Source organism: Theropithecus gelada, chromosome 4, assembly GCF_003255815.1.
Source record: "Theropithecus gelada isolate Dixy chromosome 4, Tgel_1.0, whole genome shotgun sequence".
In the NCBI taxonomy this organism is placed as follows: domain Eukaryota; kingdom Metazoa; phylum Chordata; class Mammalia; order Primates; family Cercopithecidae; genus Theropithecus; species Theropithecus gelada.
Genome location: NC_037671.1, coordinates 37,413,877 through 37,441,600, shown reverse-complemented (window position 1 = coordinate 37,441,600; position 27,724 = coordinate 37,413,877). Strand labels below are relative to the sequence as shown.

At 43.3% G+C, this 27,724-nt stretch overlaps 1 protein-coding gene across 6 annotated transcripts; it reads left to right on the top strand.

The window, feature by feature from the left end:
• The first annotated feature begins 2,932 nt into the window (after window positions 1-2,932).
• TCP11 (t-complex 11) lies at window positions 2,933-25,769 on the top strand. 6 transcript variants are annotated; one of them, XM_025381325.1, is made up of 11 exons: window positions 2,933-3,136; window positions 3,458-3,595; window positions 4,119-4,320; window positions 7,541-7,637; window positions 14,545-14,665; window positions 21,517-21,737; window positions 22,822-22,958; window positions 23,186-23,403; window positions 23,492-23,673; window positions 24,454-24,617; window positions 25,339-25,769. In XM_025381325.1, exons 4-11 carry the CDS (start codon window positions 7,591-7,593, stop codon window positions 25,569-25,571), a joined length of 1,323 nt encoding a protein of 440 aa, XP_025237110.1. In that variant the 5' UTR covers window positions 2,933-3,136; window positions 3,458-3,595; window positions 4,119-4,320; window positions 7,541-7,590; the 3' UTR covers window positions 25,572-25,769. The 6 variants fall into 6 exon arrangements, with proteins under 6 accessions (XP_025237110.1, XP_025237109.1, XP_025237107.1 ...); XM_025381324.1 differs by having other exon boundaries at window positions 7,526-7,637; XM_025381322.1 differs by lacking the exon at window positions 4,119-4,320 and having other exon boundaries at window positions 2,939-3,136.
• Window positions 25,770-27,724: the final 1,955 nt, after the last annotated feature.

The window sequence follows — 27,724 nt, the reverse complement described above, 5'->3', positions numbered from 1 at the left end:
CACTGAGGTACTTACTGAAGTACTTACAAGCCCCAGCCCTGGTACTTCCCATGCCATTATATGTTATATTTTATTGTGTACATATAGATACCAGAGTCAAGGAGGTGGTGTGAATTAAGAAAAAGTATCTAATCAAGAGGCAAGACCTTGCTTACTGTGTGACTTTTGGTTACTCTCTGAAATCTCTTTGATCCCCAACTTGTTCACCTTTCAAACAGTACAATATGACACCTGCCTTGCCTACTGAATGGTATCGTGTGCAGAGCATATAGATCTGCGATGTAAAAGCATTTTGTAAATCATTACACAGAAATCAGTTATTAACTAAGACCCCAAAGGGAAGAAGTGCATATCTCTTACTTCATCTTTCTACTCCCCTCAACCTCTAACTTTTGCTTGGTTGGTTCTGATGACTGTTAACGATAAAGATCATGAAATGCTGTACCTGGGCTGACCCTGGGAAAACTAATTTTGTCTTTCTCTGCTACCTCCTCTCTCTCCTCTTCTGGCTTCAGTCCCCTCCCCCACACCCACTACCATGTGCTCCTGGACTGCTATTTCTTCCCACTGACCTTCCCAGACAATTTGGATATTAAGAGAATACTTAAACAGACAATTTAACATATATGAAAGAATTGTTAGAGGAATTTCAGACATCAGTAGGCAGTTTTACAGCAATGCAATTTTTGTGGGGGAAACGAACTGGTATTATTCTGGAAACTTTCTCCCAGAAATAAAAATGCCAGATGGAATTCCCAATTTGCATTTTTAAAGAGAAATCAGTAACCCAGCCTAAATATCTCCCTATGTAATAAGGAAGCATCATATTTCATTGAACTCTTTGCTGAAGTCACTATGCAACTTCCTCCCACTTCTGGTGAGTTTAGGGTGAAGGCTGGCCTGCTTCACAGTTGGCATCCCTGAGGGAAACAGCAGGAGAGAGCAAGGAGGAAGGGGTGGGTTTGGTAGGGATGAGTCTGAGATGCTCTGGATAAACAGTAACTTGGCTAGGCCACTCCCCTAGTATCTGCCTGGGCCTCAAGGTGGAATGGACTTTTTTAAAGCACAAATGCTCTTGGGCGTCTTTATAATTTACCCCTCCAAATCCAAGAGTTGTGCAAGAAACATCCACACATCCACACTCCACACTAACAAGGCAAAGGTTGTCTTTTTTTGTTTTTGTTTTTGAGATGGAGTTTCACTCTTGTTGCCCAGTCTGGAGTGCAATGGCATGATTTCGGCTCATCACAACCTCTGCCTCCCGGGTTCAAGAGATTCTCCTGCCCCAGTCTCCTGAGTAGCTGGGATTACAGGCATGAGCCACCACACCCAGCTAATTTTGTATTTTTAGTAGAGACGGGGTTTCTCCATGTTGGTCAGGCTGGTCTTGAACTGCTGACCTCAGGTGATCCACCCGCCTTGGCCTCCCAATGCCCTGGGATTACAGGCGTGAGCCACCACGCCTGGCCTTGTTTTGTTTTTTTGAGATGGAGTCTCACTCTGTTGCCCAGGCTGGAGCACAGTGGTGCAATTTCCGCTCACCGCAACCACTGCCTCCCAGATTCAAGCGATTCTCCTGCTTCGGCCTCCCGCATCGCTGGGATTACAGGCGTCTGCAACCATACCCAGCTAATTTTTTGTCGTTTTTAGTAGACACGGGGTTTCACCATGTTGGCCAGGCTGGTCTCGAACTCCTTGACCTCAGGTGATTCACCTGTCTCAGCCTCCCAAAGTGCTAGGATTACAAGTGTGAGCCACTGCACCCGGCCAAGGCAAAGTTAAGGATAACTCATTCAAGGCAGAGTTTCTTTCTTTTCTTTTTTTTTTTCTTTTTTGGAGACAGAGTCTCGCTCTGTTGCCCAGGCTGGAGTGCAGTGGCGCGATCTCACTCACTGCAACCTCTGCCTCCCGGGTTCAAGCAATTCCCTGCCTCAGCCTCCCGAATAGCTGGGAATACTGGCGCCCGCCACCACGGCCGGCTAATTTTTGTATTTTCAGTAGAGTCAGGGTCTCACCATGTTGGCCAGGCTGGACTCGAACTCCTCACAGGAGATCCACTCGACTCAGGTGTCAGCCACTGCACCTGGATTCTTACCGTAATACTTTCATCTTTTTTGTTTTGTTACTGTACACTTTTATGGTAAGAAGTCAAGCGTAATAAAGAGGGACGGGAGCAGGTGAAGTGGATACGCTTCCTTTCCATTTTCTCAGGCAGGGGCACTCCAGTTCTTCACATCACTGCAAAGGCGACAGAGTAGATTCAGAGTCAAGAAAGGCAAGGGCTGGAGGCCAGCAGGCGGAGGGCGGCCACGGGCGGAAACCCCAGTGAGCAGAGCCTGGCCCCAGCGCTGGCGGCTCCTCCGCTTCTCCCACATGGGAGGAAAGAGCGTGGCCCCTGCGCCCCTGTGGCGGTGGCGGAGGACACGCTGTGAAAACAACCCTCCTGGGTGTGGCTCCGCTTCTCGGCTGTCTGAACAGCCTGAAGAAAAGCCCCACGCATGCTCTCGCCTCGTCTCAGCAGTTCCAGGCCATCTTTCTCTTTTTTTTTTTTGAGACGGAGTCTAGCTCTGTCGCCCAGGCTGGAGTGCAGTGGCCAGATCTCAGCTCACTGCAAGCTCCGCCTCCCGGGTTTACACCATTCTCCTGCCTCAGCCTCCCAAGTAGCTGGGACTACAGGCGCCTGCCACCTCGCCCGGCTAGTTTTTTGTATTTTTTTAGTAGAGACGGGGTTTCACCGTGTTAACCAGGATGGTCTCGATCTCCTGACCTTGTGATCCGCCCGTCTCGGCCTCCCAAAGTGCTGGGATTATAGGCTTGAGCCACCGCGCCCGGCCCAGGCCATCTTTCTCGAGGGGCGGGAGCTGACCGGCAGGAACCGGCCCCAGCGACCAGCTCGAGGCCTGGTTGGCTTCCAGCTCAGGAAGGACGCACCAGCCTGCCGCTTCCGGCCCTGGCGCGCCGCACGTGCCCGGCCCCGTTGCCCCGGCGACCGCGGCGGTTTGTTCTCAAACCCCGGCCTCTCGCACCGCGCGCCGCCCCAACCCGCCGCTCCGCTGCGGTGGTACGGTCCAGGCCGCTAGGCCGCGAGGCCCCCGGAGCGGACGCCAGTGGGCTTCCCGCGGCGGGGGAGGAGGAGGTGAGCAGGAGGTGACGGCCTGGGAGCCGGAGGCTGGCCTGGGCCGGCGTTTCGGGCGAGGGGGGCACCTCGCTGCGGCGGAAGAGGCCTTCCCACGCGGCCCGCCCTGCCAGGCTTCGGTGGCCTTAGTTTCCTGGTTGCCGCCCAGGGCTCCATTTCTGTCTCACTTCCGCTCCTCCACGCTCCTTTTCCCCTGTCTGCCGCTCAGCACCCCCAAGACCCTCAGGCCGCTACCCTCTTCCCGCCGCCCCCAGGGACCCCCTTGGCAGTTGGGGAGGCCCCTTCCCCAGCGCCAACAACACGCCTTTCTCCCTCACCCAGATACCATCAGCAAAATGCCAGACGTCGAGAAGAGTGTGCCCCCGAAGGACCCTGGCGACTCAGAGGGCAGGTCCTGTAAGCCCGAAACCTCAGGACCCCCCCATGAAGACAAGAGCGGCCCCGAGGACCCCCCTCCCTGTAGGTACAGCTCAGCGGTCCCTGTGGCCTTCTAGGGGGGTGTTTAGTGTGGGGGGTCCATAGACCCCCCCCATCCCCCAAGTTTTCTCTCTTCACCGTCCCTCTCTTGTTTGTCCTTCTCCGTTTCTCCCCTACCCGCCTTTACTTACAGGCCCGAGGGCAGAGGTCTTCAAAGAGTTTTTGGTCTCAGAGAAAGAAGTGACCCAAGCGTGATTACTTGAATCTGACAAGATTTGAGACTGAGTCGGTTCAAAGCTCTCCTTTGTATTGTATTTTGAATATGTAGGGGGAATTGGCAGATAGATCTGGGGTTGATTTTAAAGAACCCAAATGATCCCAGACGAGAATTGGGTTTTCTCAGCGCTTTGCTGACTCAAGAAGTAGTAGTGTCCTGGGCCCAGTCTCTAGCTCGGTTCTGTAGTGGATGTTCTTTCGTGTTCTTATTGGGGCACAAGGTCTTCTCCGCGCTTTTTGGTGGGTCCAGTCTCAGTGGGACTCATGCTGTATTTCTCTTAATCTCCAGAGAACGTAACTAGTCATCAAACTGAAGAGCTGTCTGCGTGCAACAACTCGAGAGAAAATTCTTGACTATTGAAATGCGAAAAATTAGATTGAGGCTTTGAGGCTGAATTAGTTTCTCTTGTGGCCACATGGGGTCGCTGCTGGTTAACAGAATGGCACCAGAAGGCTTACTGGGGCCATTTTCAACAGCCATAGAACCTGATGTAGGATGAAAAGTCCATTTTTTTTGTACATACAATTTAAGTTTTTTAGGTGTCTATTTAAATGAGTCCATATATAAAACAACTCTCAGTAAAATGAAAAATTCCTTTTTTAAAAAATTTGAAATTTTGTATATTAGGTTGACTTGGTTGTTATATTACTTGAAAATGTCTTTGTCCTTGGGATGTGGATTTTAAAAATCTATTTCGGTTAAATTTTATCTCTGATTTCTCTTTGAGCTCTCTTCATTCCTGAATTTTAGTGCTGTTTTGGAATTGCTTAGTGTTATGTAACTTTTGAGCAACAGAACAGTCTTATCAAGGCAGGCTATGCACTTTGATCTGTTGTAGTTGGAAAGTGTTTCTGTGTCTATTTCCCGCCGTCCCTCAATAAGCTGCTGTAGCTCCATCCCCTTCTGAAGATTTTCTCTTAGCTCTCATTTAGCATTCGTGAATTAGCAGTGAGTCTATTTACATATTTGATTGTGTTTTGCTATTTTGGCTGGAACTAAAGACTTCAGAGAGGCTGCAGAAATAAAGGGTCCGCTTAAATCAAGCATCCACTTAAGGTCCAGTTCACCTTCATGTTTACCTAAGCAGGGACTCAGTGGATTTTTGCTAATGGTCTACAATCCCCTTAACTTTTTATTTTTAAATATCCTAAGTCTGCTGAAAAGTGAAAAATAATACAGTGAATGCCCACATTGTTAATATTCTGCCATATTGCTTTTTCTCTCTCCCTGTATTTCCTTGTAAAATTACAACGTCATGACTTCTTTTAATTTTTGTTGGTGGTGGTGGTCTTTTTTGTTGGTTTTTTGAGACAGAGTCTCTGTCACCCAGGCTGGAGGGCAGTGATGCGATCTCGGCTCACTGCAACCCTTCTGGGTTCAAGTGATTCTGCTGCTTCAGCCTCCTGAGTAGCTGGGATTACAAGCATGTACCAGTATGCCCAGTTAATTTTTGTATTTTTAGAAGAGACAAGGTTTCACCATGTCAGCCAGGCTGGTCTCCAACTCCTGACCTCAGGTGATACACCTGCCTCAGCCTCCCAAAGTGCTGGGATTATAGCCAAGAGCCACAGCACCTGGCCTTGACTTCTTTTAATTTTAAAATTTTTGTGGGTACATAGTAGGTATGTCTATTTATCAGGTACATGGGATATTTTGATACAGGCATACAATGTGTAATAATCACATCAGGGTGAATGTGGTATACATCATCTCAAGGATTTATCCTTTGTGTTACAAACAATCCAATTATACTCTTTTAAGTATTTTAAAATGTGCAACTAAATTATTGTTGACTATTGTCATTCTGTTCTCTCAAATACTAGATCATCTTCATTCTATTTTTTGTACCCATTAACCCTCCGTGCTTCCCTGCAACCCCCCAACCCCCCACCCAACTACCCTTCCCAACCTCTGGTTTTCGGTCATTCTATTCTCTATCTACATGAGTTCAACTGTTTTAATTTTTAGCTCCTACAAATAAGTGAGAACATGTGAAGTTTGTCTTTCTGTGCCTGGCTTAATTCGCTTAACATAATGACCTCCCATTCCATCTGCGTTGTTACAGATAACAGGATCTTGTGTTGATTTTTTGTTTTTGGCTGAATAGCACTCCATTGTGTATATCTACCATTTGTCTGTTGATGGACACAGGTTGCTTCCAAATCTTGGCTATCATAATAGTGCTGAAATAAACATGGGAGTGCAGATATCTCTTTGATAGATTGATTTCCTTTCTTTGGGGTATATACTCAGCAGTGGGATTGCTGGATCATATGGTCGCTCTATTTTTAGGTTTTTGAGGAACTAAACCAAACTATTCTCCATAGTGGTTGTACTGATTTACATTCCCACCAACAGTGTACAGGGGTTCCCTTTCCTCCACGTCCTCAGCAGCATTTGTTATTGCCTGCATTTTGGATAAAAGCCATTTTAACTGGGGTGAGATAGAAAGTCATGACTTTACCTCTAAATATTTCATCATGTATCTAAGAACAGGGGCATTCTCCTATGTAACTTTTCTACAGTAACCTTATTTTTCCTTTTTACATTTTTAAATCTTTTTACTATAGAAAAATTACACATTTATATATTAGTAACACATAAATTACACATTTATGTATTACACACTAATATAATGAGCCCCCATTTATCCATCATCCAGCTTCAACAATGATCAACTTGTGGCCAATCTTTGTTCATCTACATCTCCTCTACATGTTGGAGCCAAATAATTTTCTGTGAAAAATCATGATGCTTCATCAAAAGAGAGTGATAAAATATGATGTATTGTATACAGCTTCATTTTACCGACCAAGTAATCATTGTAACTACCATATATACCTATTATGTGTGAATGCTATCAGCTGTACTATAGTTCTGCACTAAAAACTTAGAACAGTGGTTGCCAAATGCCCATGCTGGTCTGTGACAAAATTCTTAGCACTATTTAGTAAAATTAAATCATAAAGATATTGTAATGAGTTTTCCTAAAGTTAATTCGATTTAAAGGACTGCTTTTTATTTTGATAATATTTCCTTTCTGGTTTTTTTTGGAGGTTAAGCAATCTTTTCTTTGATGAAATTATGATTTTGGTGGTGGTAGAGGGATTTTTATTTGCTTGTTTCACTGTCCATACTAGACAAAACAAAAAGTTGGCAAGTTGTTTTCAGTTGCTTAAAATATTTTTGGAAATTTTATTAGTCTGTGAAATCCTAAAATCTGAGAACTACCGCTTTAGAAGACCAAATGACTTTGGCACTATTCAGTAACATCTGAGTATTATCTGTAGGGAGAGTTTAGCTTTCATCATGTGTAGCATCAGAGGCAGGAACAGGAACGTGGAACCTTAATACTAAGATAAATGTTTATTTTTGCAAATTTCAAATTATTGTTTCTTTGCTGCTATAAATACGATTTCACTTTTTAAGAGAAAAGTTTTTCATCTGTTTCACTTCCTCCTTTTTTTATGAACTAGCTATTTGTCCTCCCTTCCCCCAGTGTGAGACTACTATTCTGAAAGTTTCTAGCGCTGGCGTGGGGCATACAGTGCAGAAAACATAAATCACTAGAATAATTGGGTGAGTCTGTGTAAGACCAGTTTAATTAATCTAAATTTGGGGCCTACTAGATTGAGTGAATCTCTGACTAAAATAGAAATTCAGACTTGCATGGACTCATTGTTGTCCACCATCAGTTCTTTCTGTCACAGGTCTGACAGAAACCGTTAATGAAGTTTCCAAGCTGAGCAACAAGATTGGGATGAATTGTGATTACTACATGGAAGAGAAGGTTTTACCTCCAAGCAGGTATAGACTCTTCTTCTTTCTTCATGTTGCTCATCCTGGCTTAGGTACTTAGCACTAATGGCTTCAGATCAGACTTGAAGCATTTTTATTTAATGGTACAATCAGTATTTAAACTTGAGAGGTCTCAACAACTTAAACAGAAGAGTACTAAGTTGTAATTATTGGTACCAAAGAAAGTCAAGAAGCAAATGTTACTTAGCCAACAAGTAACCAAAGCAACATTTGTTGGAATAAATAGGGTGGATTTCAGATCTCTGACAAACTTGGAGGAAGCAGCCTGTAGTACTTAATCTGTTGCTGCATAACAAATTACCCCAAAATTTAGCAGCTTAAAATAATATTTCATTTTTCCATTTTGGGTGGTTTTATTTTTTTGGAGGCAGGGTCTCGCTCTGTTACCTATGCAGGTATGCGGTGGTGTGGTCATGGCTCACTGCAGGCTCCACCTCCTGTGCTCAAGTGATCCTCCTACCTCATTTTCTGATTTTTTTTTTTTTTTTTTAGAGATGGGGTCTCACTGTGTTGCCCAGGGTTATCTTGAACTCCTAGGCTCAAGCAGTCCTCCTGCCTCAGTTTCCCAAAGTGCTGGAATTACAGGCATGAGCCATTGTGCCCAGCACAATAATATTCATGATGTCATAGTTTCTGTGGATGAGAGCTATAGGCATGGTTTAACTGTATACCTCGGGCTTATAGTCTCTCATGGGTTGTAGTCAGTCTGCTGACTCTTGGCCAGAGGCTCCCTCCATTTCTTGCCACATGGGCTTTTCTATAGGGCAGCTCTAAACATGGCAGCTGGCTTTCCTCCAAGGGAGAGAACAAGAGTGTGTGTGAGAGATGGTGCCCATGACAGAAGCCAGTCTTTGTTACCTAATCTCAGAAGTGACATCCCATTGCTGCTGCTACATTCTTTTTTTTTGAGTTGGAGTTTTGCTCTTGTTGCCCAGGCTGGGGTGCAATGGCGCGATCTCCGCTCACTGCAACCTCCGCCTCCCGGGTTCAAGCAATTATCCTGCCTCAGCCTCCTAAGTAGCTGGGATTACAGGCATGTGCCACCACGCCCGGCTAATTTTGTATTTTTAGTAGAGATGGGGTTTCTCCATGTTGGTCAGTCTGGTCTCGAACACCCAAGCTCAGGTGATCCGCCTGGGCCTCCCAAAGTGCTGGGATTACAGGCGTGAGCCGCCTTCTGCTACATTCCATTTGCTATAAATGAGTCATTAGATCCTGCCCACCCTCAAGGGGAGAGGCTTCCACAAAGATGTGAATGCAGTTGGCCCTTATATCTGTGGGCTCTGCATCCCGTGGATTCAACCAACTGCATATAGAAAAAATTAGAAAAATGAAATAAGTAACACAATAAAAATAATACAAAATAATACAAAATTAAAAACCAATATCGTATAACAACCACTTACGTTGAATTAGATATTTAAGTAATCTAGAGATGATTTAAAGTTTATGGGGCCAGACGCAGTGGCTCACGCCTGTAATCCCAGCACTTTGGGAGGCAAAGGCGGGTGGATCACGAGGTCAAGAGATCGAGACCATCCTGGCCAACATGGTGAAACCCTGTCTCTAGTAAGAATACAAAAATTAGCCGGGCGTGGTGGTGCGAGCCTCTAGTCCCAGCTATTCGGGAGGCTGAGGCAGGAGATTGAACCCAGGAGGCAGAGGTTGCAGTGAGCCAAGATCGCGCCACTGCACTCCAGCCTAGCGACAGAGCCAGACTTCGTCTCAAAACAAAACAAAACAAAACAAACAAAAAAGCTTATGCGTGGATGTGCATAGGTTATATGCAATACTATGCCATTTTGTATCAGGGACTTGAGCATCCGTGAATTTCCGAGGGGGATCCTGGAACCAATCCCTCTTGGATACCAAGGGATGACTATCAGGAAGCAGAGATCTTTGGGGCCATCTTGTCAGCTGCCTACCATATAGCTCCTATCAACTACCCTTTTAAGTGGCTTCATACTAAACAGGCACAGATGAAGATTTTCTGTTAGTGGTGTTTTGACTCGGGATTTTTTTTCCCCCAGCTTCATAACTCAGCTTATTTATCAAAATCTGAACTCTGTTGATAAAGAATGCTTCCACACCCACACCAGGCTTTATTTTTATTATTCTTAGTTATATTGACATTGTGGTAAAGAAGAACCATTCAGTAAGTATGAATTGAATTGGCTCTGCTGGTTTATTGACAATTAAGTGGGTAAATTTTAGTGTCAGATTTTTTTTTTCTGAGACAGAATCTTGCTCTGTTGCCAAGTTGGAGTGTGCAGTGGCGCGATCTCGGCTTACTGCAACCTCGGCCTCCTGGGTTCAAGCAATTCTCTTGCCTCAGCTTCCCGAGTAGCTGGGACTACAGGCGCACGCCACCATGCCCAATTAATTTTTGTATTTTTAGTAGAGGCGGGGTTTCACCATGTTAGCCAGGATAGTCTCAATCTCTTAACCTCATGATCCACCCGCCTTGGCCTCCCAAAGTGCTGGGATTACAGGCGTGAGCCACCACACCCGGCCCAAATTTTATATTTTTAAGCAATTCTTGGTCAGGCACAGTGGCTCATGCCTGTAATCCCAGCACTTTGGGAGGCTGAGGTGGGAGGATCACTTGAAGTCAAGAGTTCAAGACTAACCTGGGCAACATAGTAAGACCTCGTCTCTACGAAAAAAAAGAAAGAAATATTTTTAAATTAGCAAGTTGTGATGGTGCATGGCTGTAGTCCTAGCTATGCAGGAGACTGGGGTGGGATGATTACTTGAGCCTGGGAGGTCAAGGCTACAGTAAGCTGTGCTAGTGCTACTGCAGTCTAGCCCAGGTAACAGAGCAAGACTCTGTCTCTAAAAAAACAAATTGTAAATATTGTATCACAGATGAGGCTGAGAAAAGAAAACACAATTAAAAAATAAAATTGTTCTAATTGTCCACCAAAAGACAAATAAATAATGACAACTTGTGATTCATTTGCATCCTTAAATGCTTTTGTCAGAGGGCCACTGCGGGGTATCTGTTACTAAAGGGCCTTTCTCCATCACATGTTGCTCCTCTGGTCTTCATGCTCCTTTGATTTGTTCTTGACTGATGTTAGCAAGTTTCCATGCCAGGCACAACTCTGGGAACAGGTGTTTACCAAACTCGGGTCTCTCAGCTTCTCTCTCACTGTTTAGATATGTTTATTGCTCACAGGGGAGGAGAGAAAACTGAAACTGGGAGAATAAGGTCTGTGATAGGGTGGTGGTGAGGGAGTTGCAGGTGCATGGAGGGATAGAGGGGTATAGCAGGTAGAAGAAAAGAGAGAGGGAGAAATGAAGCCAGAGAAATAGTAGTATTCAGAGCTGGGTTTCCAGGTATGGTGATATAAAAGATTATGTTGGGAAAAAGGCTGAAATTGTTTGAGGTTAGTCATTATTGGCAGTTGGCTTTACCTTAGGTTCATAGGATGATTTTAATTACAATTGTAGGTTCCTAAGGGAAATTTCGTTCTCAGATATTCATTTACCAGGCATTTATTGAGTCCTTACTATGTCACAGGCAAAATGCTGGGTGCTAGGGATAGAGATACAGATAAGGCACTGTTTTTGCTGTCAAGAAGCTTTTGTAGGGGAGACAGTTGAATAATAGAAAATGACTAATTAGACTGATAAGTTCATTTGTAGCTGCACATTTATAGAGTTTAATGAGAGTGTTCAGCTACCCATGGAGGATCAGGGAAGATTTGCCTACGGAGGAAGATTCGGCCTATGAAGACTTGAGTTTTGGATGTTGAGTAAGTGCTTTCCAGGTGGTCTCGGTGCGAAAGGTTGCACCAGGTAGTGGTGACAACATGTCAGAGGCAGAGAATGGTGGTAGAACATGGTATGTTCTTTCCAACCAGCTTGCAATGACTGAGCACAAGGTGTTACAAGGTGGAAGAAAATACATTGGAAAGAGAGGGCAGAGTGTATGATATAAGGTAACATAAGACATTTATCTTGCTGGTGATGGGGGAGCCCCCAAAGGACTTTAAATAAGCATTACTTCATGTTGAATATGGCATCTTAGAAAAAGCATTGTTTTTAGAATGAATTGGTGGCAGTGTGGAAAACAGATTATAAAGGAACAAAACTAGAGGCAGGGAGACTAGTTAATTTAAGAGATGATGGTAGGAAGGGGCCGGGCATGGTGGTTCATCCCTGTAATCCTAGCACTTTGGGAGGCCAAGGCGAGTGGATCACTTGCAGCTAGGAGTTCGAGACCAGACTGGCCAACATGGCAAAACCCTGTTTCTACTAAACATTTTAAAAAACGAGCCAGCTGTAAACCCAGCCACTCAGGAGGACTTTTCCAGGAAGTCGTGTTGTTGGAATCACACAGTATGGACCCTGTTCCGATCAGTTGTTTCACTTAGTAATTTCATTTAAGTTTCCTTTATGTTTTTTTGTGGCTTGATGGCTCATTTTTCTTTTCTTTTTTGTTGTGTGTTTGTTTCTTTGTTTGTTTGTTTTTGAGACGGAGTTTTGCTCTGTTACCCAGGCTGGAGTGCAGTGGCACAATCTCAGCTCACTGCAACCTCCGCCTCTCGGTTTCAAGTGATTCTCCTGCCTCAGCCTCCCGAGTAGCTGGGATTATAGGCGTGTGCCACCACGCCCCTGCTAATATTTGTTATTTTAGTAGAGACAGGGTTTCGCCATGTTGGCCAGGCTGGTCTCCAACTCCTGGCCTCAGGTGATCCCCCCGCCTTGGCCTTCCAAAGTGCTGGGATTATAGGCATGAGCCACCGCGCCCAGCCTTCTTTTTGTTTTGAGATGGAGTCTCTGTCGCACAGGCTGGAGTGCAGTGGCACAATCTTGGCTCACTGCAACCTCTGCCTACTGGGTTCAAGCGATTCTCCTGCCTCAGCCTCCTGAGTAGCTGGGATTACAGGCATACACCATTTCACCCAGCTAATTTTTGTATTTTTAGTAGAGATGGGTTTTTACCATGTTGGCAAGGCTGGTCTTGAACTCCTGATCTCAAGTGATCCACCTGCCTCAGCCTCCCAAATCATTTTTTTATCATTGAATAATATTCCATTTTATGGACAGTTTATCAGTTGAAGGACATTTTTGTTTCTTGTAAGTTTTGGCACTTATGAATAAAGCTGCTATTAACATTTGCATGCAGGTTTTTGTGTGAACATAAGCTTTCATTCATTTCGGTATATACCCAGGAGCGTGATAGCCAGATCATATGTAAGAGCATATTCAGTTTTGTAAGAAACTGCCCAGCTGCCTTCCAAACTGGCTGTACCATTTACATCTGACCAGCAGTGAATGTGAGTTCTTATTTCTCTACATCCTGGTCAGCAATTAGTGGTGTCAGTTTTCTGATTTTGGCCATTCTAATAGGTATATAGCGGTGTCCTTTTTTTTTTCTTTTTGTTGTTTTAATTTGCAACTCCCAAATGACAAATGATGTTGAGTGTCCTCTCATATACTTATTTGCCATCTGAACATCCTCTTTGATGAGATGTCTGTTAAGGTCTTTGGCCTATTTTTTAATGGTTGTTCATTTTCTTATTGTTCCATTTTAAGAGTTCTTTGTATGTTTTGGATACGTATCTTTGTCAGATATGTATTTTTCAAACATTGTTTCCTAGTGTGTGGCTTGTTTTTTTTTTTTTTTTTTTTTTTTTTTTTTGTTAACAGTGTCTTTCACAGAGCCGAAGTTTTTAATTTTAATGAAGTACAAGTTAGCAATTTTTTCTTTTGTGGATTATGTTTTTGGCATTGTATCTAAAAGGTCATCACCAAACTGAGGGTTACTTAGATTTCCTCCTATGTTATCTTCTACAAGTTTTACAGTTTTGTATTTTGCAGGTAGGTCTGTGATCCATTTTGAGTTAACTTTTGTGAAGGGTTTAAGGCTTGTGTTTAGATTCTTTTTTTTTTGTATGTAGATATCTAGTTGTTCCAACATTATTTGTTGAAAGACTCTCATTTCTAAATTGAATTGCCTTGGCTGGGTGCAGTGGTTCATGTCTGTAATCTCAGCACTATGGAAGGCAGAGGCAGATGGATTGCTTGAGCCCTGGAGTTCAAGACCAGCCCGAGCAACATAGCGGGACCCCCATCTCTACTAAAAGTAAAAATAAAAAAATTAGCTGGCATGGTGGCTCATGCCTGTGGTCCCAGCTACTCAGGAGGCAGGGGTAAGAGGTTTGCTTGCACCTGGGAGGTTGAGGCTGCAGTGAGCCTTGATTCTGCCATTGCATTCCAACCTGAGTAACAGAGTGAGACCCTGTCTCAAAAAATAAAATAAAACAAATTTCCTTTGCTCCTTGTGTTTTTTTCAAGGTGAAAAAAATAGACTTCTTTCTAGCTTCCATTACTATGTAGATGGTAGTGCCACTGAAATTGAGAATACAAGAGGAGCAGGTTTGGATGAGGAAGATAATGAATTTAGTTTTAGATATGCTGATTTGGAAATATCTGTGGACCTTTGGTATTTTCAAAGAAGGAATACCCTTTCCTAGATTTCAGGAGTATAAGAAAATGAAAGATCATTTAGCTCAATGCTATGTGTATACACAAATGGAAATCAAGTTACATATCTAGGCTAGATGCACAGTCAGTGCTAAAAGTCAGCCTGACTTCTCTCCATTCAGGGTTCTTTCTACTGCAGAGGGAGGGCTGCTCTGGAACCACAAGGAGCCCTTCTGGGAGGTTTTGCCATTACCCTTGAAATACAAATCTAACCCTAGCTTGTTCAACTCTGCTGCAGTTCCAACATAGTTCCTGGCCTTTCCAGGAAAGGCCTTTTATAATGGCCTTTTATAATGGCCTTTTACCATACCAAATTCAGTTTGGGGTTTAGGAGGTTATGACACTGTAACTGTTTTTGGGGTTGAGAGAGTAATCTGCTCATTTAACCCTCTTATAGTCTGGAAGGCAAGGTCAAGGAGACAGTGCACAATGCCTTTTGGGACCATCTTAAAGAGCAACTATCAGCAACTCCCCCTGACTTCAGTTGTGCTCTTGAACTTCTGAAAGAAATTAAAGAGGTGAGTGACCTTCCATTTGTAAATGTAAAGTTTCTAGACATCTCTAGCTCATTGGAGTGTCAGTGACTAGCAAATCTTAACTGAACATGGTCCATGAATCAGTCAGAGACTAAGCAATAGACAGAAATCACACAGTAATTTCAGCATGGAGGGTTTAATATAAAAATTATTATAATAGGGAATTGGAGAAATGGGGGCTTGACTAGTAAGAGTAAAGAAAACTAAAGAATACTTGAATATCACATATAAAGAGCATCTATCATACACTTAGGGCTGAGAGAGGCTAACCAAGGACCTCATTTGAGAGGGCATAGCTATGCCATGAGAAGTTGCTGGCCTGTGCATGCTGCTGACCACAGTGCACTGCAGGAGCCAAGCACTGGAGAAGCTATTCATGCTGCAGGAGCCAGAAACTGCAGGAGCCTACCGAGTGAACATACCAGAACCAGGAATAAAAGCTCTTGCCTTTGCAATGTCTTTCTAGTATGTGGCAGACATGCCTTAAGGTGACCCACAATGTTCTGTACCCTTGTATAATCTTCTCCCCTTGAGTGGATGAGATTTGCAACTTCTAAGCAGTATGGCAAAAGTGATAGGATATAACTCCCATGATTACATTTCATCACATAATACTCTGTCTTAGGAGACTGGAGGGAGAGATTCTCCTGCTGGCCCTGAAGAAGCAAACAGCTGTGTTGTGAACTGCCTATCGAGAGGGCCACATAGCAAGGAACTACAGGTGGCTTCTAGGACTTAGGGTTAGCATCCAGACAATAGCCAGTAAGAAGCTGGGGCCCCCAAGTGTACAGTTGTGAGGAAATGAATTCTGCCAACAATCTGAATGAGCTTGGAAACAGAATCTTCCCCAGTCATGTTTCCAAATGAGAATGCAGCCCAGCTAACACTTTGCTTGCAGGCTTGTGAGACCCTGAACAGAGGACCCAGCTAAACTGCATCTGTACTTCTGACCCACAGAAACTGAGATAATAAATGTGTGTTGTTGTAAGTTGCTAGGATTATGGCAGTATGTTATACAGCACAGAAAACTAACACCTGCTGATGAAGCTTAAAATGTGCCATCTGGCAAAGGAAAGATATGGAAAGGACTTAGCTCCATTTTCACAGAGCAAAGAACAATGGATTTGGATCTGTGAGGCAATATATTAATAAATGGCACAGTCCACCCCTTTGGCTACTCAGCTTCCACATGCAGTCTTCTATACACATATGAATTCCTGAAAAGAACTCTTACAAGACAAGTAGCTATTTATTATTTATCCTCCTCCCCCGCAAATGAGGAGACATGGCCCAAATAGTTATTGTATCCATCACTGGTCACTCCTCAAATTCAGTCAGTTTCACTGAATATTCTGTTACCTGAAGGCTAAATCATAAAATTAACTTCTAACAACTTGTATATAAAATAACAATGGAAAGAAAGAACAAAATGTTGACATATATAAATAAACATACATATAATAAGCAAAGATAATTTTTATAGTCCTTGTTTCCATAACTGGTCACAAGGCTATAGTTGTTATCTATGGCTTCCTTCTTCCACTGTTCATTCATTCCGTATTTCCCTTGTCCTTGGCCAGAACTTCAGCTGGTTGGGGTTCTTTATCTGGTACAGTGACCCAAACCTTCATTGCCAAAGAGTCTGAGACATTTTGCTTTATTTGTTTGCTGTGGTTTTCCATTAACCTTTAATACTGAGCTTGGAAGTACTAAGAGGCAACTCAGAGAACCTCCTGAGTTTCAGGCATAGTCTTTCTTACCCCCATAGTGTGGCCACAATCCAGTTTCTCATTGGTACTCAGGAGCAAGTACTGCAGCCAGTACAGTAACTCCTTTTTTAACCATTTTGGTTCAGTGGTATAAGGAGCCCCCAATGGCCAGGTGACAGTTTCATCTTCTATTTCATTGGAACCAATGCAAGTATTTCACACAAATCAGCAGACCTCAAAGTTGGCAGGATGGGAAACAAAAATCCTGCAAGTGGGTTATCAGGTGTACCAGTAAGAGGAACCAGTTCTACTTCTGCTTGATTCCTGGACCCATGTATTCTGGCATTAGGGTACAGCACCATGGAATGGTCTTTGAAGCTGGGCACAGTGGCTTACGCCTGTAATCTTATCACTCTGGGAGGCTGAGGTGGGCAGAATGCTTGAGTCTAGGAATTTGAGGCCAGCTTGGGCAATGTGGTGAAACCCATCTCTACAAAAAATAGAAAAATTAACCAGGTATGGTTAATGCCTGTAGTCTCAGCTACTCAGGAGATTGACACGGAAGGATTGCTTGAGCCTGGGAGGCAGAGGTTGCAGTGAGCTGTGACTGTGTCACTGTGCTCCAGCCTGAGCAACAGAGAAAACCTTGTCTCAAAAAAAAAAAAAAGTCGTTGATTCAAAGCATATATTGCATCCTATAAGACCAGTTCCCTTCCTTTCAGGTATTGTTGCTCACCTAATGCTGTAATTGAGTCTAAAATAAGCCATTCTGCTTTTTCGTTAGGCCAGTTGATTCTCAGTGAAAGCTTTTTGGTCAGACCAGTTAATTTAGTAGGTATGAATTCACTGCATTTCTTTTGCTATGAAATGAGTTCCTTGAGCAATGCAATGGGGCATGCAAAGACCCAGGACAGCTGATAAGGCATTCTGTGATTATGTGGATGCTGGTACACACATATTCTGGATATGGCAACTCCATATGTGTTGGCTTCCACATGCAGTCTTCTATACACATTTGAATTCCTGAAAAGAACTCTTACAAGACAAATAGCTATTTATTATTTATCCTCCTCCCCCGCAAATGAGGAGACATGACCCAAATAGTTATTGTATCCATCACTGGTCACTCCTCAAATTCATGTACCCTTGTATAATCTTCTCCATATTCAGAATATGTGTCTATCCAAGTAAGGATGAATCTCGCTGTCTCTAAACTGTTAGAGGTCCAGTGAAATCATCTGCCATAAGATGGCTGGCTGATCCTCCCTGGGTAATGGGCCATATTGTGGGCTTTTAAAAAATTTATTTAATTTTTTTTTAGGATTTGTTTTTGTTGTGGCAAAATATTCATAACAAAATTTACTATTTTTTAGTGTTACAATTTACTGGCATTAAGTAAATTTACAATGTGTATAACCATCACCACTATCCATTTCCAGAACCTTTCAATCTTCCCTAACAGAAATTTTGTACTTATTAAAGAATAATTTCCCTTTCCCCTCTCCTGCTAGCACCTGTACTTTCTGTCTCTATGAATTTGACTACTGTAGGTACTTATAAGTGCAATACAATATTTGTCCTTTTAGTTTTGGACTTGTTTAACTTAGTGTAATGTTTTAAAGGTTCATCCATATTGTAGCATATATCAGAATGTAAATCGTTTTTATGGCTGAATAATATTATATGGATGGATTACATTTTGTTTATCCATACATCTGTTGATGGACATTTAGGTTCTTTATGGGTTCTTTATGCCTTTTGGCTATTGTAAATAATGCTGCTGTAAACGTTGTATAGAAGTATATATTTGAGTCCCTGCTTTTAATTTTTCTGGGTATATACCTAAAGGTGGAATTGCTGGATCCTATGGTAATTCTGTTTAACTCTTTGAGGAACTGCCAAACTGTTTTCTGTTGTAGCCATACCGTTTTATATTCCTACCAGCAATGTACCAGGGTTCCAGTTTCTCCACATCCTCGCCGGCATTTGCTATTTTCCATTTTTTATAATGGCCATTCTAATGGGTGTGAAGTAGTATCTCATCGACTTGCATTTCTCTTAATGGCTAGTGATATTGAGCATCTATTCATGTGTTTGTTGGCTATTTGTACGTCTTCTTCAAAGAAATGTTTACTCAGGTACTTTGTCCATTTTTAAATTGGGTTGTCTTTTATTGAATTTTATGCTTTTTGTGTCATATCCTGCCAAATCCTAGATCATGAATATTTACACCTATGTTTTCTCCTAAGAGTTTTGTAGTTTTAGCTCTTACGTTTAGGTTTGTTTATTTATTTATTTATTTATTTATTTATTTATTTATTTGATACAGAGTCTTGCTCTGTCACCCAGGCTGGAGTGCAATGATGCGATCTTGGCTCACTGCAATCTTTGCCTCCCGGGTTCAAGCAATTCTCCCACCTGAGCCTCCTGAGTAGTAGCTGGGATTACAAGTGTGCACTGTCACGCCTGGCTAATTTTTAGTATTTTTAATAGAGACAGGGTTTCACCATTTTGCCCAGGCTGGTCTCAAACTCCTGACCTTGGGTGATCTGCCTGCCTTGACCTCCCAAAGTGCTGGGATTACAGACATGAGCCACTACCATTTTGAATTAATATTTTTATATGGGGGTAAGGTAAAGGTCCAACTTTGTTCTTTTGCATGTGGATATCCTCTTTTCCCAGCACCATTTGTTGAAAAGACTGTCCTTTCCCCATTGGTTCTTGGCATTGTTGTTGAAAATCATTTGACCATATATCCAGGTTTTATTTATCAGCTCTCTGTTCTTTTGGTCTGTGTCTCTGTTCTTATTACCAGTATATGCTTGGTCTCTTATAGGCCATTTTCATTTGATAATAGATTGCTGCTGTGCATGTCCAGTCTTGTAGCTATGTAAGTTAGACAATACCTAACTCCTGATGGGAACTTAGTCCACATGGTTACCCAGTGTTCTATAGTAAGGTGTTTACTTTCTACCAAAGCCCAAGAAGTTGTTTCTCAAAAGGTGAATAATTATCAGTAAAGAAGGAATAGATTTGCTTCCAATTCCTAAAGGTCCATGTGTGGTTCTCTTATTGGTGCTTGCAAGACATTCTATACAGCACCCTTATTTGCTATGGACACTTAAAGTGTCATTGGATCTGCAGGATCATAAGGCCCAAATGGTAGAGTGGCTTGTACTAAGTCTAAACTTGCTGCAGAGCCTACTCTTGCTCTAATTAGTTAGCACTCCCCTACCCCCCCACAACAATGGGTAACCTTGAGTGATTGTAAATAAATCAAAATCACTCAAATGAATGTCAAAGTAGCAAACACAGATGTGGTGCATGTTGCCTTAAAAATCCAAAAAGGGGCTGGCTGTGGTGGCTCAGGCCTGTAATTGTAGCACTTTGAGAGGCCAAGGATGATAAGTTGCTTAAGCCTAGGAGTTCAAGACCAGCAGGGACAACACAGCAGACCTCCATCTCTAGAAAAAAATAATCTTTTTAAATAGTTGGGCATAGTGGTCATACGTGTAGTCCCAGCTACTTAGGAGGTTGAGGTGGGGGGATCATTTGAGCCCAGGAGGTTGAGGCTGCAGTGAGCTGTGATCATGCTACAACACTCCAGCCTGGGCAACAGAGCTAGACCCTGTCTCAAAAGAATCCAAAAAGGAGGACCAGGTGTAGTGGCTTATGACTGTAATCCCAGCACTTTGAGAGGCCAAGGCAGGAGGATAGCTTGAGACCAGGAATTTGAGGCCAGCCTGGCAACACAGCGAGACCCTGTCTCTACAAAAAAAAAAAAAAAAAAAAAAAGGAAAGAAAGAAAACAAACTAACCTGGATATGGTGACATGTGCCTGTAGTCCTAGCTACTCAGGAGGCTGAGGTGGGAGGATCACTTGGGCTCAGGAGTTGGAGGCCATGATCATGCCACTGGACTCCAGCCTGAGCAACAGAGTGAGACTCTGTCTCAAAAGAAAAAAAAAATTCTAAAAGGCCTACTAAGTATTATGCCTTTTTTTTAATGGTGGGTGGTTCAGGTACAGCAATTTGTCCTTCACCTTGGAGGGCATCACTTGAAAAGCTCCTGACCACTGAAACGCTAGAAACTTTACTGAGGTGACAGGCCCCTGAATTTTTGTGGAGATCATCTGCTATCCTCAAGTTTGCATGTGTTTAAGGCATCTAAAGTACTTGAAACTTGCTGGTCATCAAACCTCACTCATGGTACCAACTTTTTACCAGAGTCCAATCAAGAGGCAGAAACCATGCAGTCAATTTGAACAAAGAGAAGCTTCCACAGTGCAGGAACTTGCTGAGAGGAGTGTACCAGAGCCAAGAAGGAAGGCCCTTTTCTCTTGCAGTTTCTTTTTAGCACCCTCTTTTGACAAAATCTAACATTGTGCCAGCTAGGAAAGGAAAAATAATTCAAAGGCCCAGCTCCGTTTTTGCAGAGTAGGCACTGAAGGGTAGATTTGGAGCTGAGAGGCTCCAAATTGGTAACTGGCAGAGCTTGGCAATTAAAATAGATAGTATGGAGCAACTTTGATTTTATTTGTTTAACATGAAGGTAAACAGTTGAGATCTTGCTATGACAACACCATATTCTATTCAATTAAATATTCATTGAATCCTATCCCCTAGGTCCCCACCATGTCCTGTGTGTTACAGAGGCACAGGGATAAATGAGTCCCTGTTTACCAGGAACTTATTTTGGGGGTTAATAGGCTATTTCAGTGACTTGCAACAGCTCCTATGCCTATTTCATCCTTGCCCTTTAAAGCAAAATAATCTAAAAACTGCCTCCCTTTTAAAGTTAAGAGACCTCATCACCATGTGATGGTGGGTATTTTATATTTGTTGTACCCTGTATGTCTTTTTACCACACTCCTTGATTTTATTTATCTCTATATCTCATTCTGCCTAGAAAATGATATACTATTCCTGTAATTGATCCCCTTGAGCCTTGAATTATCACTAGCCCCTAAACAAAGATAAATAATATTCCATGGGAAATTTAGGGACCCAACTTCTTGATCCTTAAACAACATAGGCTGGTATGCCTTTAGCTAAAGGGGTTGCCCATTGGATAAAGTTTGGGGCTCTAAACAGATAAACTCCTTTGACTTTCTTTCCTGGGCAGATCTTGCTATCACTGCTATTGCCACGCCAGAACCGCCTGAGAACTGAGATTGAAGAAGCTCTGGACACGGACTTGCTCAAGCAGGAGGCAGAACATGGGGCTCTGAAAGTCCTCTATCTCTCTAAGTATGTTCTCAACATGATGGCTTTGCTGTGTGCACCACTTCGAGATGAAGCAGTGCAGAAACTAGAAAACATTACAGATCCTGTTTGGCTACTGAGGTATGAAACTTGGTACTGCCCCCAGAAACCTGCTTTAGCCCCTGAGCCAGGAAAAGCTGGGCCAGACCTAGATTATAGCCATTGTCTTGACCAGCTCTTCCCTGCTGAAGACCTGACTAACACCTTTTTTCTCCTCTCTGGTCAATTCACTCTTCTTTTCCAAAGATGGCCCTGCAGGGCCTTTTGGTTATCCTGGCTTGATTGGACCCCCCCCCCCATATAATACCATAAGACACTACAGTACATACTTCTTTCTTTTAAGGAGTTAAAATATCCCTTTCCTAGGTTTTCTTTCTTTTTTTTGAGATGGAGTTCCACTCTTGTCACCCAGGTGCAGTGATGAGATCTTGGCTCACTGCAACCTCTGCCTCCTGGGTTCAAGCGATTCTCCTGCCTCAGCCTCCTGAGTAGCTGGGATTACAGGTGTGCACCACCACACCTGGCTGACTTTTGTATTTTTAGTAGAGACAAGGTTTCGCCATGTTGGCCAGCTGGTGTCGAACTCCTGACCACAGGTGATTCACCCACCTCAGCCTCCCAGCCTCCCAAAGTACTGGGATTACAGGCATAAGCCACCATACCCGGCCCTCGGGCTCTTTCCCAGGTTTTCTCTTCTTCCAGTTCACATACTATGAGGAGACAGTGATGGGTGGTCATCCCTATTTCACAGCTCTAGGAACCGAGACCCAGAAAGTTAAAAACAAAAACAAAAACAATTGGCCCAATGAGTCAAAAATAGCATCACCTATAATCCTACTTCCTGAAGAGAATTGTTAGCATGCTGGTGTATTTCTTTCCACTGACTACCCTTTTTAAGAGACAGCAGAATGACCATAGTGAAGGAGATCTAGACTGAAGGCTTCAAGGTCCAGAGACTTAGCTGTTCCCAATTCTGCCACTGACTCACGCTGGGTATTGGGTTCTGGGCCACATGTCATCTTCTGAAAATGTAGGAGGTAAGACTAAGTTAGTCTTAAGGCCCCTCCTTACTCTAAAATACAGTGATTTAATGACTCCTTGGGTGGGTTTCTAGCTTACTAGGTTCCATTTCATAGCATAAATATTCTCTTTCCCCTTGTGTCAGAGGAATCTTCCAGGTTCTGGGCCTGATGAAAATGGACATGGTGAACTACACTATCCAGAGCCTTCAACCCCACCTGCAGGAACATTCCATTCAGTATGAACGGGCTAAATTCCAGGAACTCCTCAATAAGCAGCCTAGTATGTATATAATGTGAGGGCAGGAGTGGGAAAGGTACTACCTTGGGTCTGACTTTTATAATGTTAGAGAGTACTCTGTCTCTTTTTAGGAATAGAAAGTTGCTTATTAGGTGATGGAAGGGAGCATTTATTGATTGACCAGGAGTATATCTTGAAAAGAACCTTGGTCTTGAAGCCTCAGAGATGAAGATGCTAAAGATGCTTACACACTCCCTTACCTGTCATAGGTCTCCTTAATCACACCACCAAATGGCTGACCCAAGCAGCAGCAGACCTTACCATGTCACCTCCGACTTGCCCAGACACTTCTGACTCCTCCAGCCTGGCTGGCCCCTCTCCCAACGAGGCAACCAACAACTCAGAGCCCCTCAGCCCTACAATGGTGCTGTGTCAGGGCTTCCTGAACCTCCTTCTCTGGGACCCTGAAAATGAAGAGTTCCCTGAGGTAGGAATGTCTGGGGGCATTGCCTTGTTTTGTATTCAGGGCTTCCATCGGGACTTCCCCTGACAGCCTATTCTTCCCTGGTTCCCAGACCTTGCTGATGGACAGAACCCGGCTGCAGGAGTTGAAGTCCCAGTTGCATCAGTTAACCATCATGGCCTCAGTCTTGCTGGTGGCCAGTAGTTTCTCTGGCAGTGTTTTGTTTGGCTCACCCCAATTTGTAGATAAACTGAAACGCATAACCAAATCCCTGTTGGAAGACTTTCTCTCCAGGTGAGCTGCATAGTTATTTTTTAGAGCAGAAGGTGATATGTGGTATTTAGAACATAGGCAGGTAATGAACGATTGCTTACTGTCTACCACAAACCAAAGAAAGGTCCTTTGGAACCAGCTACAAAGATTGTTGGTTTCTTCCCATAAGTGGTCATAAGGCTTGTAACAGAAAAAAACACAAAAAACCTTTCTTCCAAAAAGGGTAGTGTGGAAGATAGTTTGCTGCAAAAGGGTCATTATCTAGTTGAGTGCTAACAGTGGGCTGGTATCATCACATATATCCAGGACTTGGTCAGTCAGTCAGCAATATTGATTAAACATTCCACTGTGTGCAAGCCATCACACCAAAGGAGAAAGAGGAATCAGAAGGCCAGGTTGTAGTTATAATTGATGAGGTGGGACAGATGATTCTGGAAGATGCCTAAGAAAGTCTTAAACATGTATATGTAAAAATCAAGTCCATGGGACTAAAGAATGCTGAGCGGATCCAAGGGCACAACTAAACACTTTTCCAGAGTTGATTTTATTATTTACCTTGTTTGCTAAGAAGTAGAATACAAGGCCACATATAGAGAATAGCTGGTGTCTTGAGGGTTACAGTGAGGACATTGTACCTACCCACTGGGCCCTATAGCCTGCCAGGGGCTGGGGTTTGGGGGTGGAGAGGATGGCTGACATTCTCCCTCAAGTGGGCCTGGCATCTGGTATACAGCATGCTGGATCCTGGGCCTATGCCAGGGTTACCTGGTAGGTGCCAGCTTACTTTCTTTCATGGTCTAGGCCTGAGGAAGCTATACTGACTGTGAGTGAACAGGTATCTCAGGAAATCCATCAAAGCCTCAAGAATATGGGCCTTGTTGCTCTGAGCAGTGACAATACAGCATCTCTGATGGGACAGCTCCAGAACATTGCCAAGAAGGAGAACTGTGTCCACAGTGTTATTGGTGAGTATGCTTGTGGGGTAGTGAGAATGGTGAGGGAAGAGATAGATCCCGACCGTGGAACCCCAAACTTTAACAACTTGAAGCATGGTAATTGGGTACGTCATTGTTTAGCCTTGAGTTTTTTCAAAATGCTGGTTGAAATCATATCCATTTCAGTTTGAAGACTAACTGTGGTTCTCAGCATGATTTGCACCCAGAAATTCATGACTTCTAGGCGTGGGATATATCCAGCCAACCTGGTTAAGTCACTTGGGCCTACAGGTCATTCTCTAACTGCACCCAAGAAATCTGACATTCCCCCATCTCCCAACAAGAAACTAGTGCTGAATTTAGCTGGAAGACATGTTCCTATAGTGGGGAATCCTGTACGCTCATGCTGGAGTGGAGGCCATGAACTTGGCCAGCTTGCTCCTAACCTTAGCCATCTGAAGGATCAGTCTAAGTTCCTCCTGTTAGGTCAAACACTCACTAGGATCTAACTGATGGCTACTTAAACAATCTTTTGAATAGTCTGAAATTTACTAACACACTAGGTTTTTATATTTGTCCTTGAGAGCAAGATAGCAGCCCCCTTTCCAAACAAAACAAATTTCCTTATCTATAGGTAAGTGGGCAGGTTGGTACATATCTGTTAACTTAGAACATGGGTGAGTAGAGCGCAGGGGGAATTTTCTCCCTGAAGTCTGTTCTTTCCCTTATCACTGTATTTTTCTGCTCACAGATCAGCGAATCCGTTTGTTTCTCAAATGCTGTTTGGTTCTTGGTGTGCAGCGGTCTCTGTTAGACCTTCCTGGAGGTCTTACTCTCATTGAAGCAGAACTGGCAGAACTGGGCCAAAAGTTTGTCAACTTGACACATCACAATCAGCAGGTGTTTGGTCCCTACTACACTGAGATCCTAGAAACCCTCATCTCCCCAACCCAGGCACTGGAAACAAAAGTGGAGTCTGTTTGATGGCATCGGCTCAGAGCCCTGGTACCTTGGACCCAAGAGGAGGCCTATCATCTTCCTGGAGTAACATCACCAGTGACCAGCAGACAGTGAGCTTCTATCCCAGGCCCTGCAGCCAATACACTAAGGCTGTAGGGATCAAGCATGTAAACACCAACTGGCCCAAACCCATTCACTAATAAACTTCTTAAGTGCAAGAAATCCTCCATTTTTCCTGTGCTGCAGGCTGAGGCCAAGCCCTATGACTTTAGCCCTCAACTAGCTGAGAAGCCAGCAAGCCCTCAGTTTTCCCTTCTCTGGCTATGTGTACCTTTCAACATATAGAGCTGAGCAGCCAAGACAACCAGGTGCTAGCGTTATTTTCTTTAAGGGTAAAGCATTACTCTGGGGGAGCTCTTAAAACTCTGGAATTATCCAAATTGTGAATATAAGGGCTTCTTTGGAAGCCTTTGTTTTGTCCAGTTCACCTCAGGAGAGGACATGGTTTAGGGAAGTTAGCTCATTTCTAGGACCAAATTTCAAAGAATGCAACAAGAAGTCAAGGGATACTAAGAGCCTCAGTTTCCTCTTCTGTTGCATGGTCTGAAGCAGTGTGCAAACCCGGGGCTGGATGAAAATGGATATTGGCTACAAGCAAGCATTCTGTTGAGGACAAGTTCAGAGATCATGGAACCTCTCTCCCAAGTTTTCCAGAGTTCAGACTTGGACAGTTAGGTCTGTGACTGACTTGTGTCAAGTTTATTCTGGTCCTGTTCTTTAGCCCAGTAAGTCTCCTTTCCCTCATCTCTAAGCTTAGAACACCTGGTTCTTCCAGACAGAGGTGATGTGGGCATTCAGAGGTGGAGCAGCCTCTATCCTTCTGGCTTCTCCATTCTGAGCAGTTGTGGTTGTAAGCTCTTGTTGGCATCACAAATGAGAGATGTTCTCAGAAGGATTTGGGCTTGTCTCCTGAGATTGTAGAGACCAACTCATTTTCAGACTGACTGTAGCAGACCACCTCCAACCTAGTATGCTGAAATGAAGAAAATGTTTGATTCAGATTTAGAAAATGGAAATTCAGTTATGTGTTCTCAAGGCAAGGTGAAGAAAAACAATGTTCTCGTCATTTCAGGTGATGGAAGTTGCTGAGTGTTACATACCTAATCTAGGAAGAAAAACAGAAGGGGGATTTGAGTTCCATTAGGCCCAAAGTTTCCTTCTAATTGATTTCCTTTTTTAGAGGGTCGATCCTAGGTAGGTGACAGAGCTAGGTCAACACAATGTGACTTTTACTATGACCAGAAAAGCTGGAGGGCCTGAATCATTCACATTTTTCCAGTCTTATAACTAGACAGCTTCAGGATGGGGAAGTCCAGATAAAGTGGTGTGTTTAATAAACAGTGAGGCTTGCCCAGTTGGATTCTCTGATTTGCAACTATTAATTTGAATTTTTAAAAAGTCCGCATTTTGGAAACCTCATCATTTTAGAGGCAAAAGTACTCTGAAGGGATTCCTGGGAAGAGGATTGTCCGGTTAGCAGGTGCAGACCCTGAACTGACAATGGAACCTTGGTTTGTACTTCACAATTAAAATTGGAACTCATCAGTACCTTAGAAAATTTGAATTTATTTTCTTATGTTTTCTCATGGAGCAGACAGGGATCTTGTCCCTAAACAAGGAAAGATAGCTCCATTCAATCCTTCCCACTGGTTTGAGGGAATTTTTTAAAATGTATATTTGTATTTTAAATTGTGGAGAAAATACACGTAATATGAAAGCTATTAGTGACATTGAGTACATTCAGAATGTTGTACAACCATCATGATGAACTAGTTCTAGAACATTTTCATCACCACCAAAGGAAATCCCATTCCAGCAACCAGTCACTGCCCATTTTCCCCCCTTCCCTTGCCCCTGGCAATCATTAATCTTTCTGTCTCAGTGGGCTTTCTGACTCTGAATATTTCCTATAAATTGAATCATATGTAGCTTTTTGTGACTGACTTCTTGCACTCATTTTTCAACATGCATTTGTGTTCTAGCATGTTCATTCTTTTTATGGCTAAATAATATTCTGTCGCATGAATATACCACAGTTTGCTTATCCACTCATCAGTCCATGGGTATGACTTCAACCCTCAACTAGCTGAGAAGCCAGCAAGCCCTCAGTTTTCCCT